Source organism: Phalangium opilio, unplaced genomic scaffold, assembly GCF_054372755.1.
Source record: "Phalangium opilio isolate 3A_F unplaced genomic scaffold, DU_Popi_V2 ptg000009l_1, whole genome shotgun sequence".
NCBI classification, from domain to species: domain Eukaryota; kingdom Metazoa; phylum Arthropoda; class Arachnida; order Opiliones; family Phalangiidae; genus Phalangium; species Phalangium opilio.
In genome coordinates this window covers 7270284-7283228 of record NW_028324146.1, presented here as the reverse complement: position 1 = coordinate 7283228, position 12945 = coordinate 7270284, and the positions used below count along the sequence as shown (strand labels likewise).

Sequence of the window (12945 nt, the reverse complement as noted above, 5' to 3'; positions counted from 1 at the left end):
CGCAACAACCCTCGCTTAAAAAGGTATAGTTCTGCATGTGAGAATTTTCCTCCCTATAGGTGATGAAGTTCTCTCAAGATGGAACCCTGCTATGAATATAGCATTAATTGCTAATAATACTGCGGAATGGCGGATAATCAAAATTTAATTAAACAGGAAAACCATACTCGATATTTGAGTTATGCCTCATGAGTGGTCAAAATGTAGCTACTATAGTGTTTTTTTACGTCATCGGTTTTGCTCTTAAGTCTAGGAAAAGTACTAGAATTTCTCCTACTATCCAAAGAAGATACACGCCCCAGGAATGGAAACTGTAGCTTCCTCTAGTGTAAATTTTTGTCTCTCCCCTCCTAGTACGCTCCAAAGGCAGGCTCGGTTGACGGAGGTATTTCCGGCTACTTTGAAATTGCATAGACCGGAAGTTCCTTGATCAGCCCAACCACGAGACATACCTTCCATTCCCGGAGCGTATATTTTCTTTGTACTATCCTACCAAAAAATCTCCCACTTTTAAAGGTGTTACGCGACACTCTTAAAGGTGTGAAGCGACACTCTGAAAGGTGCTATGCCGCACCCTTTAAGGAGTTGCACAACACTAATACGGGAGTAAAAATTCATTTTCCGTGCGATATAAGAGATAAAAAGGTGTTAAACTGCACCTCTGATGCACAATTTTATACTTATCTTTGCCACCAATTGCTCAAATAAGTGTTATAAGGGGTGTAAATGAACCCCTGTAACGGTGTCAAATTTGGACCCATATAAACTACTTTTAAAGGTGTTAAAGCACACCCCGTTTTCTTAGAGTGTAAGTGTGATTAAATCCCTTCAGGGGTGTAAATGTACACCTGTAACGGTGTCAAATTTGGACCCATATAAAGTACTTATAAAGGTGTTAAATCACACTCCAATTTCTTAGAGTGTGATAAAAACTGAACTGAAGAGAACCTCAATGCCAGAAAAAGATAAGGTTCTTAAGAGTGCGACTTCGCGAGTCTGTAAGAAGACGGAGAGGATCAGGCGGTGCTCTGCAGCACATCGCATTCGAATGCGTGGTCGAGTGGGCTGTGGCCGCGGAGTTATAACTTCTTACACGCGTTTCACAAATTCACATATATATTCTTGTGCCAGCGGAGCGAACTTAGTCAAACCAAAACTAAACCTTTAAAAGCAGTCTGCTTGTGTTTACCCATCAACTTGAACTTGCGGTCTTTGAACATTGAAATTGGCGTTTTCACTAGACTCTCTAAAAATAAAAATTGGCGTTTAACTTTAGTAGTTTTAAGCTGAGAAGCCCTTGGCTTACTCAAATTAATACCAGTACCGGACTAGTTAAATCCGAGTCATGGAGGAGGACGGAATTGCAGAATCACGGGTCTCTGATCAAGAATCTGATTTTACTGATACTGTTAATGACCACACTAATGAAATTGGTGTTTCGGTTTCGGCACCCAAGAAACGCCGCAGCGGAATTTGGGAACATTTTGATCTAATTGTTGAACAAAATCAAGGTAACAATGTTTCCTATGCGAAGTGTCGGCTTTGTAAAAACAGTAAAATGTAAGTATTTTATATTTATTATTTTTTTTAATGTGGAATTAATAATCTATATGCCAAATCTAAAGTTAGATAAGTCATGTCCTATGATTCCTCTTATTAACTAAATAATCCTGCCCTCGTAGAAAATACAAAATTTCCGGAAAGACTAATGGCAGCACATCGAACTTGTTAAAGCATTTCAACTCAAATCACAAATCGATCCAATCACATTCACAACCAACAATTGGGCAAGTGGTTCAATCTCAGAAGGCTCGCCAAGGAATTTGCTTGGAGGTAAGTGTAGTACATAATTAAGGAAGCACTTTGAGCTATACTAACAAATATAACCGAAAAATAGGATTCGGAATTCTCCCAAAAGAACTTTCGAACTTCGGTTTTAGAATGGATTGTCCTTAACGACCAACCGCATACTGAAGTCGAAGCTCCTGCTTTTATAAAAATGATTAAAACTTGTAATCCCAGGGCTCAACTGTTCTCGAATAATACTGTTCGCAATGATCTACTTGAGGAATACCAAAGAAAATCTACCTGCTTAAAAGCAATGCTAAAGGTAAAATGATTCCTTTGCTAATAATTATTTAAAATTTTGCAGCTAGCACTATTAATACTAATTACTAAGTTATTTTTTAGGAAGTTAATGGAAAATTCTCCTTTACAATGGATATGTGGACTTCCAGAAATAATTTACCATTTCTTGGTGTGAAAATCTTTTTCTTGACAAACAGTTTTGAAAAAAAGGATATTTTGCTAGATTTCCCAGTTGTGAGAGGCAGTCACAGTGGTGTATCCATTTGCAACGCATTTTTGGGTGCATTAGAGAAGTTCGATATTCCAGCTAGCAAAGTGTCAGGAATAACATTAGACAACGCAGGAAACAATGATACATTTTGTCAACAATTCGACGTTCGATGCGCAGAAATAAAGGTCGCCTTTTCATCAAAAGAAAACCAAGTTCGTTGCCTGGCACACGTTTTAAATCTTGCTGTGCAGGATTTGTTGAGTGGGCTCAAGGCATCCACAAACATACACGATGAAGCTGATTTGGATGATGAAATGGAAGAAGATGAAATCCTAACTGAGTCTGGAATTGAAATAGAAACGACGATGAGGAAATTGCGTCGAATCATAAAAAAAATCCGGAAATCACCTCAGAAATCCGATAAGCTACAAGAGATTTGTAAACTACAAAAACTGAAGCAACTCAACCCAATTATAGATGTCAAAACACGTTGGAATTCCACCTTCGAAATGATAAATAGAGCTTCCTACCTCAGATCTGCCTTAAATGCGCTTACAAGTATGGATGGAGATTTGTTCGCATTAGCTTTGAACGAATCTGAGTGGAAAACTTTAGAGTCGTTGCAGGACCTTCTGCAACACTTTCATAGGACAACCAACCACATATCAATGCACCGTCATCAGACAATTTGTTCTTACATACCGGCTTGGGATTTTCCCCCTACAAAAATCTTCTTAAGAACTCTTAAGAAAATTCCTTGGGAAATTTCTTTGGAAATCCTTAAGGCTTTCTTTAGGAAATTGGGGAATATTGGCCTCTTTTTCTTAAGAAATTGCTTTGGAAATATCTTTGGAAATTTCTTGGGAAATATCTTTGGAATTTGCTTGGGAAATATCTTTGGAATTTGCTTGGGAAATATCTTTGGAATTTGCTTGGGAAATATCTTTGGAATTTTCTTGGGAAATATCTTTGGAATTTTCTTGGGAAATATCTTTGGAATTTTCTTGGGAAATATCTTTGGAATTTTCTTGGGAAATATCTTTGGAATTCTCTTGGGAAATATCTTTGGAATTTTCTTGAGAAATGTGTTTGGAATTTACTTGGGAAATGTCTTTGGAAATTACTTGGGAAATGTCTTTGGAAATTACTTTGGAAATATCTTTGGAATTTTCTTGGGAAATATCATGAGAAGTGGGTAAACTAATTTAGCCACTTGAAACGAGGATAGTTCTTACACGCAGAACCATATCCCAATACAGTGAGTGTAGTGAACTACACCCCATATAGGCCTAGCGAAGGAAGTTCTCGCGTGCAGTGTGAAATTGCTTATAAAGTCAGACATTTAATCGACTTAACAACATCCGTAAACGGCAGAAAGTTTTAAGCTTGTGCAATTGTATGGTGTGCTTTGTGGGTTTTGGAGGCTTTAACGGCCAAGCAGTAGATACAGACGTTGTTGTTAAATTTAATAATGTATATTCACTGAGAGTTTTTCAAGTATCAGAAACACGTTTAACCTAATTTTCTCTACAATGTTTTCTAAAAAATATTTATTTTGGACTCTAATTACGCTCGAAATAAAGATAAAACATGCCATAAGAGAATTAAGCCAAAATTCCCACTGACAGCTTAGATTCCCTGTAAATCTAAACATAACGATTTTAATTATATACTCTTATTTTACTTTTAAAGAATTAGTGCCAGCCGGGAGGGTGGCGCACTCCTGTAAGCCAAGCTTCTGGGCGGCAAAGTTTGAGGGAATAAGACACATGCCGGCGATCCTACCCTATAGGTGCCGACTGCCCCGTGTCCGCCGGAGGTAACTTGACCCCCACACCCCTTCCGTCACCTACCAAGTAAACCTCATTTCCTTCCCTGCTTAAACACATACTGAACCCTGACTAATCGCATCCTTGTCGCGGACGTATGTGCCCTACTTGCATTGAAACATCCACAATAGAAAAAAAAAGAGTTAGTGCCATAATTTTCGTCATCCACAAACTTAAAATGTGAAAAACTTTGGAAAATAAACCCTAAACCTTCTTTGGAAATTGATCTCAAGAATTCCTAAAGAATTTCGTTGGAAAATATTCCCTAGACGTTCTTTGGAAATTTATCTCTAGAAATCCTAAAGAATTTCTTTAGAAAATAATCCCAAGAAATTCTTTGGGAATTTACCTCTAGAATTCCTAAAGAATTTCTTTAGAAAATAATCCTAAGAAATTCTTTGGAAATTTATCTCTAGAATTCCTAAAGAATTTTTCAGAAAATAATCCCAAGAAATTCTTTGGAAATTTATCTCTAGAATTCCTAAAGAATTTGTTTAGAAAATAATCCCTAGACCTTCTTTGGAAATTTATCTCTAGAATTCCTAAAGAATTTCTTTAGAAAATAATCCTAAGAAATTCTTTGGAAATTTATCTCTAGAATTCCTAAAGAATTTTTCAGAAAATAATCCCAAGAAATTCTTTGGAAATTTATCTCTAGAATTCCTAAAGAATTTCTTTAGAAAATAATCCCTAGACCTTCTTTGGAAATTTATCTCTAGAATTCCTAAAGAATTTCTTTAGAAAATAATCCTAAGAAATTCTTTGGAAATTTATCTCTAGAATTCCTAAAGAATTTTTTCAGAAAATAATCCCAAGAATTTCTTTGGAAATTTATCTCTAGAATTCCTAAAGAATTTCTTTAGAAAATAATCCAAAGACATTCTTTGGAAATTTATCTCTAGAATTCCTAAAGAATTTCATTAGAAAATAATCCTAAGAAATTCTTTGGAAATTTATCTCTAGAATTCCTAAAGAATTTTTTCAGAAAATAATCCCAAGAATTTCTTTGGAAATTTATCTCTAGAATTCCTAAAGAATTTCTTTAGAAAATAATCCCAAGAAATTCTTTGGGAATTTACCTCTAGAATTCCTAAAGAATTTCTTTAGAAAATAATCCTAAGAAATTCTTTGGAAATTTATCTCTAGAATTCCTAAAGAATTTTTCAGAAAATAATCCCAAGAAATTCTTTGGAAATTTATCTCTAGAATTCCTAAAGAATTTGTTTAGAAAATAATCCCTAGACCTTCTTTGGAAATTTATCTCTAGAATTCCTAAAGAATTTCTTTAGAAAATAATCCTAAGAAATTCTTTGGAAATTTATCTCTAGAATTCCTAAAGAATTTTTCAGAAAATAATCCCAAGAAATTCTTTGGAAATTTATCTCTAGAATTCCTAAAGAATTTCTTTAGAAAATAATCCCTAGACCTTTGGAAATTTATCTCTAGAATTCCTAAAGAATTTCTTTAGAAAATAATCCTAAGAAATTCTTTGGAAATTTATCTCTAGAATTCCTAAAGAATTTTTTCAGAAAATAATCCCAAGAATTTCTTTGGAAATTTATCTCTAGAATTCCTAAAGAATTTCTTTAGAAAATAATCCAAAGACATTCTTTGGAAATTTATCTCTAGAATTCCTAAAGAATTTCATTAGAAAATAATTCCAAGAAATTATTTGGAAATTTATCTCAAGAATTCTTTAGGAAATTCCAAGGAAGTCTTTGGAAATTGTTTCTTTAGAAAATGATCCCAAGGGCTCCGTAGGGTTCCAAAGAAATTCCTTTAGAACTCTTAAGAAGTTTTTTGTAAGGGTCTTATGGTAAAGCTGCAGTCATTCAAAACAAACGACGATATTCTAACACATGCGATTAATTCTGCCATTAAGAAGCTGGAAAAATATGCTCCAGATTTAGAAAAACACGAACTTCCTTTCATTGGAGTTATTCTTAACCCTGCACTGAAAATGGAGTACTTTAAGCAGCATAAATATTTGTACGGCAAAAGAATGCTGAAAAACCTGAAAGATCTTATTACATCAAAATACAATTGGTATTGCAGCCAAGAACCAACTCCGATGGAAAACGAGCTGGAAGGTGAATTACTAGAAGATGAGTTTCTCATGCACATGCATTCTTCTAAAAAATCCAAGAAGTCTGAAGTCCAGAAATATTTGGATGAAGCTGTTTCAGGACGTACAATTGACCCTATTGAATGGTGGAAAGTTCATGAAGTGGAATATCCAATTTTGAGCAAGCTTGCAAAGGATGTCTTATGTGTTCAATGCACATCTGTTAGTATTGAGAGAACTTTCTCCGCTGGTGCTGATCTCATCGTTCCTACACGTTGTAGACTTAATGCTGAAACTATAACGAAGACAATGTGCCTCAAGTCCTGGTTTAAAGAAATTAAATAATAAAGTTTCAACTTGAAGAATCAAACTTTATACAAAAAAATGTACATTTGTAATACTTCAAATAAATTGTATGGCACTTCATGATTCCAAAATACTTATTTAGTGGTAGTAGAAAATGTTAGCGGTTAATAGTGATAGTCAAAAATACCGTTACAATCTGGGTATTTTGGGCCTCTGATATCTTTTTTTTCTTCTCTATAATTTCAGAAGGGGTTTTCGGTTCAGTTCAGTTATAACTGAAAACTGAACTGGTCAGTTCGGTTTCCTGGCTGAACCGAACTGATAATTTCAGTTCAGTTTCAGTTCTTGAAAATCCTAACCGAAAAGTTTCAGTTCAGTTTCAGTTTTAGTCCAAAACCGATTTGAACCGAACTGTGGGAAACCTTACCTACTATGCATTTCAAAATAGGTACTGAATTTCTGCGCCATCTACGTTCGTAAAATCAAACTAAGCCTTGGGTGCCTTGGTCCTTAAGAGGTTCAATTGTGGTTTCGATGATGGAATCTTTTCTCCAATACTCATGCATTATATTCTCTACGTGCTCTATTGCCTTACGCCAATTCTCTGGTCTCACACGTTCAATGGCCCTCAATGTTGCAACTTTGACCGTCGAGAGTTTGAAACCAGAATTCTGCTTCGCAACGTCGTTCTTCACTTGTGCCCATATTAGTTCAATCGGGTTAAACTGGCAATGGTACGGTGGAATCCTCACTACCGTGTGATCTCTACTTTTAGCAACCTCGTCAATTTCGTACTTCAGGGTTCTGGACTTGTGACGCTTTATTATTTCGTAAAGTTCACGTCGAGAATATAATGCATGAGCATTGGGAAAAAGATTCCATCATCGAAACCACAATTGAACCTCTTAAAATTAATATGCAAGAAGACAGCGAAGACACTGATGAAGACGTGGACTGAAGACGCTTTGATGCTGAACTACTTATGGACAAGTACTTAAATTATGTCATTAAAATATATTGCAATGCTAGTTCAACAAAGATAAAACTGGTGTCTTGTCGTTAATTTTGTTTTATATTCTTTAATACTCGATGATCGTAAAAAACAATGAAACATAAACATATTAAATATATATTGCAAAATGTATTGGTTCTATTGCGATTAAGCCTATCTGTTTATAGCAGACTATATTACAGACGACTATTGACAAAACAAAACAAGTTGATAAAGTACTATGGGGTCGATGGTGGCGACATCAATTTGGACAGATTTCTCAGGGCTCTTCTTTCGTTTGACAGACTAGTGTTCATTTTACGTAGGCCTTAAATTGTTTTAAGCAGAAGTAAATGAACCGAAGTTACCGGAGAGGGCAAAATTTGTATAATGCGTTTTCCATAACGTGAGGGTAGTAAAAATCAAGATAGCTGTACCTCTACCTGAATCGTCTCGAAATTTAACGCTGGCACCAAAGACCATAGTTACAGCTTGGTTACAAATCCGCGCAATATCGTTAGCATGAATAAATAGTCGTTGTTTCAGAAATAGGCGTCTGCTTCTATCTTAGGAGCCTAGGGGCTTACGTTCGATAATGGATGAAAACATTACGGATGATCTTTTGAAATACCTTTCAAATATTAATCGACCATTTGTGACTTCAAGACGGGAAAGATTCATTGAAATTCTAAAGTCAGACATTGGACAAAAGTATGTTAAAAGTCTTCTTATCCTACTCGAAAAGTTGTTCAAAGACTGTAAACCTCAAATCCCTAAGAAGTCGCCATTTTTAAAAACTCTTAACTAATTCCCGGAAAATCCGGTTAATCGAACATTGGCCGCTTGGTGGCGTTTTCAAAATTTTTGTGACTCGAAAGAGTAGAGGAGCGAGACTATCGTCGGGGTTGAAATATGGTGGTTTGTGAGGAGCTTGTGCTTAATGAATAAACAATAGGACTCCGGTAACTTCGGTTCATTTACTTCTGTTTTAAGTTAATTTAATTTAAATTCCATCGGGGAAAACCCGAAGTGCGGGTTTTTCGGTGCAATGGGATTGTACCATTGGACTGCATCGTAAATCCGCCAAAGTGAGGGTTTTTCGGTCGAATGGGATTCGGCGCAATGCTACTGAAGCCTTTAAATAAAGCTAAGTTGAAGTTCAACGGAAATTTTGTTTTCCCACTAGAAGCGGCACGCGTTTTTCTGAAAACAATGTATCTTATTTCGCTGGAATTAATTCAACCAGAAGTTAATGACTTCTTATCCTGGGAAGTATTGGACACTAAGGCTTTATATAGTATCCATCCCTGCTAGTCAAAATTGCCTATGTCCATCGTAAAAGAGGGTCGAAAGTTTCCTCCCCACTAGGAAAACGATCTAGTCTACTGAAAAAAAATCCCACCCCGCGAGGCTGTGGCACTCAAACTGTGGGGCGTGTTCAAAATTTCTTCAGCGTCAATCGTTGAAAAGCCGTTTGTCTAGAACTCTCTGAAAATCCATTACAATCCGTGGGCCTAGGACCCCACACTAGTTTGACCGGAATTTCTAGCAAACTCTATTAACAGCTGTTCTTGTCACCGTTTCTGATTCGTTACCTCAAACCACAGGACACACACAGTAAAAAATAATGGTTTTCAAATGGTTTAATTATGGTCTAAAAATTATTGAGATACCTTAAAGGGATTGATTAGTGGTTTAGTTTTATTATCATTATGCCATTTATGGTTTGAAAATATATCTAGACCATAAATGGTATGAATAAGGTATGAAGTTATACCGTTAAGGGGAATTTTTCATTTTAGATGAAAATTTATGAAAATGATTTTCATGATTATTATTTTCTTAGTCTGGGTTTTTGAATCGAATCTATGATCGTTTTTTTGCTGCAACCTTGTCCTTCCAGTTAGTTTTTCTTTGGCAAGACTAAAGTTTTATCCCATTCCAATATTAAACTTACTTTTGTTGAGAAACTTGCCGATTAAGTACTGAATTAAAACCTTTATTGGTTTAAAACTACATCAGAACACAACCAATATTATACCCGCTTTGGTTTAAAAACTTCCGAAATAGGTTTTGAATTAAAACCAAAAACGGTTTCAGACTAGAATGAAATAGGTAAATTTTTAAACCTGCTTTGGTTTAAAAACATGCCAGTTAGGTTCTGAATTAAAACCAAAAACGGTTTCAGACTAGAATGAAATAGGTAAATGTTTAAACCTGCTTTGGTTTAAAAACATGCCAGTTAGGTTCTGAATTAAATTCAAAAACGGTTTCAGACTAGAATGAAAGAGGTAAATTTTTAAACCTGCTTTGGTTTAAAAACATGCCAGTTAGGTTCTGAATTAAAACCAAAAACCGTTTCAGACTAGAATGAAATAGGTAAAGTTTTAAACCTGCCTTGGTTTAAAAACTTGCCGATTCGGTTCGGAATCAAAACGATAAATGGTTTAAGACTAAAATGTAAAGGGGTTAATAATAATCCCGCTTTCGTTTAAAAACGTACCATACACATTTTTAATTTCAACCATAAAAGGTTTTAGACTATAGATTGCATTGGCTCAATATTAAACCTGTTTCTTTTAAAAACTTACCGATTATGATTGATTCAAAATAAAAAGAGTTGAAGACTAGATTGCCTGGAACCGATGGCATGGGACCAATACCAAACTTCATTAATACGATAAATGTGAATCGAAAATATGTCCATTTCCAAAATTTCTGTTTTAAACTACCATTCTAAATTTTAACCCAAAATATAGTTATTTCCGATTTCTATAGACTAGTGGCGGTAGAGAGGGGAGTAGACTACGTATCCCCCTTTGGTCGCGCTTTTGTAAGAGAGGACACTGTAAGCTCCCAGTAGGCGGATGACACAGAGCTCTATACTACAACTCATTTGAAGGGGGAAACTCTCGCTGTGCAAGTGTTCAATATACAACAAAGGCATATGTTTACGAAGTCAAAAACGTTTTACTTTAGGCCTAACGGGCTATAAAGTGGACGTAATAGGTTTACTCAATAGTCCTGGTCGATTCACAGGCCCAAGCCGTCGGGAGACCTTGCGGGGATTTTCGCGGGAAAGGTGATCGTCCACCATATTTTGGAGAGAGGAATTTTTCGTCTGCTACAATCTTAAGGTGGGTTTCCAAACGCGCTTGAACAGCTACAGTTAGGCCCAGCCACAGGAGAGTTAGGATTTTGAAATCAGGGTATGGCGCTTGGCAACACTTCTCCTCCTAAAATATGGCGGCGCGTTCAAGGTCAGCGCGGATTTTGGCAGTTTCGACCAGGACTATAAAGGGAAAAGGAGGGAGACCGCGTCTTCCCCTAAGAAAATGCTCTACCGATTTATTTGGAATCAGTTTGATGTTTCAGCATGTACTAAACTGTGCTCCCTTTATACCTCTATGAAACCGAGGCATAGAGATGAGATGAAAGTAACTTTGTACCCGCTGAAATTACAAATTGATCTTGACTGTATATAGGATAGCTGCAATAATTCGTGAAAAAGTACATACACATAAATTAAACAACAGATCATCCGTTTTAGCCTTCGATTTATTCGATGTAAATGCGAATTTGAAAATGTTATGAATTAATTTTAGTAACTTACAGATTTTGACCTTAATGCTATGTAATGAGTCTGCTCAATTTTATACAAGTCTAACAATTCGTATTGTTTTTCATCACCTGCGTTTAGGATTTCCCATTTTTCAGGGAGTTCTTTGACCGCGTACGCGTGCAAACATTCGTGAAAACCTTCAACTTCGTATATAGTACCAGCCATTATTAGCGACATATTTAAATAGAAAATAAACCTAATTCTATAAAAGGATTTAATCTCATTTTTTTCCATTTCATAAACCATAAAACAATCCGTTGAATAATAGACTTGATCAAAAGTTGCGTTGGACAGCGAATAATTTTTTTCAGGGAAGGCATCGCTAAGAATTAGTTTTAATTGGGCGGGCAGTTCATCTTTTGAAATAAATTTCCCAGCTGTCGTGCTTTGTATACCATAAGGTTGTTCGTCCAACGTGTTATAACACTGCAAATATTGGTGTCGTGAAGACAACGTTTTTGTGATATTTATGCAATTATTTGACGCTCTAGCTATTTTTTTGAAGTAACCGTGTTTGCTTTCGAAACGCATACAAGAAATGGTTTTGAGTGGCCCATATTTTTGAAACGCTTTAGGGTAATGAATTAGATAATGAAATTTTGGCGTCATAATTTCGCAACCAATTACAGTAGATACCGATTTTAAAAAAATTTCTATTAAGTTTTGTAGTTTTGAGAAAAAATTTACGTGTAAATGTGTCGCATAGATGTAGTCTATAATTTCCCTTAGTTTAAGATAAACACCCCAATGCAAATCATTTTTGTGGGGTATGTATTCAAAAAACATAAATGGGAGGAGACGAAACAAACAAAAAATTTCACTCGCGGAACCCTTTAAATTCCCATTTCCCAAAATTGCTGCTCTAATTTGCGTTTCCGGACGACTTGACTCTGTTTTACCAAAAGGGAATGTTTTGATAATTTGGTTTAATTTGTCAAGGGTTAAATTTGAATTACTAACCATATAATTTAGTACGTGCTTTAATATTCTTGGCATAATGCCTTCTTTTAAATCGTGCATCGGATCAGGGGGCAATTGTTGCGTAAGGTCAAACCCCCTAATATTCATAAGCGGACTTGGGCTTCGGACTCCGTACAATGATTTTTCATCGGGATCTCTCGCGATACTTTGTAAGTGATACACGTGCCTATCCAATGTTTGTAATTGTAACTGGTTCTCTTTGATATTTGTTGAAACTTTTTCCCTAGTTACCATGCAAAATCTACTACACTCTTCCTGAACTAAAAGACGCGTTAAATCCGGCAAGTTTGTGGATACCCAAATTATCACCTGAAAATATTGCAACAGTAGCCGTTAAATGTACCCCCTGATTTTCGATATATATTCCTTCTCTTTGAATAAGATTTAAATCATAAATTAGAGGCTCAAGAACTTCATGAAAGCCATAGTTGTCAACGTCAACTGACTTCGCCAAAAAAACCAAATTTATATCGCTCAATTTTGATCTGAATTTTGGCTCAAGGTTCAGAATAGAAAAGTAACATCCTAGTATTTTGTGTTTGCCACGTTTAGAGCCTAAAGGATTCACTATTTCAAAATCATCAAGGTATATTTGTAATTGAAGCGTATTTAACGAGAAACTAGAATTCTTCTCTATAATGTTTCTGGAAATTTCACCTTGAAGATAATGTCCGACACATTGATTTGGTATTTTTGAAAGATCAACGTTTTTTCCAATCTGAAGATCTGAAGAATAGAGTTTTTGAATCACTTTCACAATAGGTACATAATGAAAATGACACTTCTCTTCCTTGTCCATTGTTTCGGTGAAGGTGAATTGCATAGGCTCTATTAACCCATAGTCCGATTTGC

At 35.7% G+C, this 12945-nt stretch overlaps 1 protein-coding gene across 2 annotated transcripts; it reads left to right on the top strand.

Annotated features, from left to right (window-relative positions):
• Positions 1–1017: 1017 nt before the first annotated feature.
• LOC149713601 (uncharacterized) lies at positions 1018–4568 on the top strand. Of its 2 annotated transcripts, XM_089843903.1 has the most exons (5): positions 1018–1560; positions 1683–1833; positions 1898–2110; positions 2191–2857; positions 2926–3061. In XM_089843903.1, the coding sequence occupies exons 1-5, from the start codon at positions 1346–1348 to the stop codon at positions 2946–2948; spliced, it is 1269 nt and encodes a 422-aa protein (XP_089700029.1). In that variant the 5' UTR covers positions 1018–1345; the 3' UTR covers positions 2949–3061. The 2 variants fall into 2 exon arrangements, with proteins under 2 accessions (XP_089700029.1, XP_089700028.1); XM_089843902.1 differs by having other exon boundaries at positions 2191–4568.
• The last annotated feature ends 8377 nt before the right edge of the window (positions 4569–12945 follow it).

Coding starts and splice junctions, on each gene's coding strand:
- LOC149713601 (XM_089843902.1), top strand. CDS start 1,346: ATGGAGGAGGACGGAATTGCAGAATCACGGGTCTCTGATCAAGAATCT. Junction 1,834..1,897: donor GCCAAGGAATTTGCTTGGAG/GTAAGTGTAGTA, acceptor ACCGAAAAATAG/GATTCGGAATTCTCCCAAAA. Junction 2,111..2,190: donor GCTTAAAAGCAATGCTAAAG/GTAAAATGATTC, acceptor GTTATTTTTTAG/GAAGTTAATGGAAAATTCTC.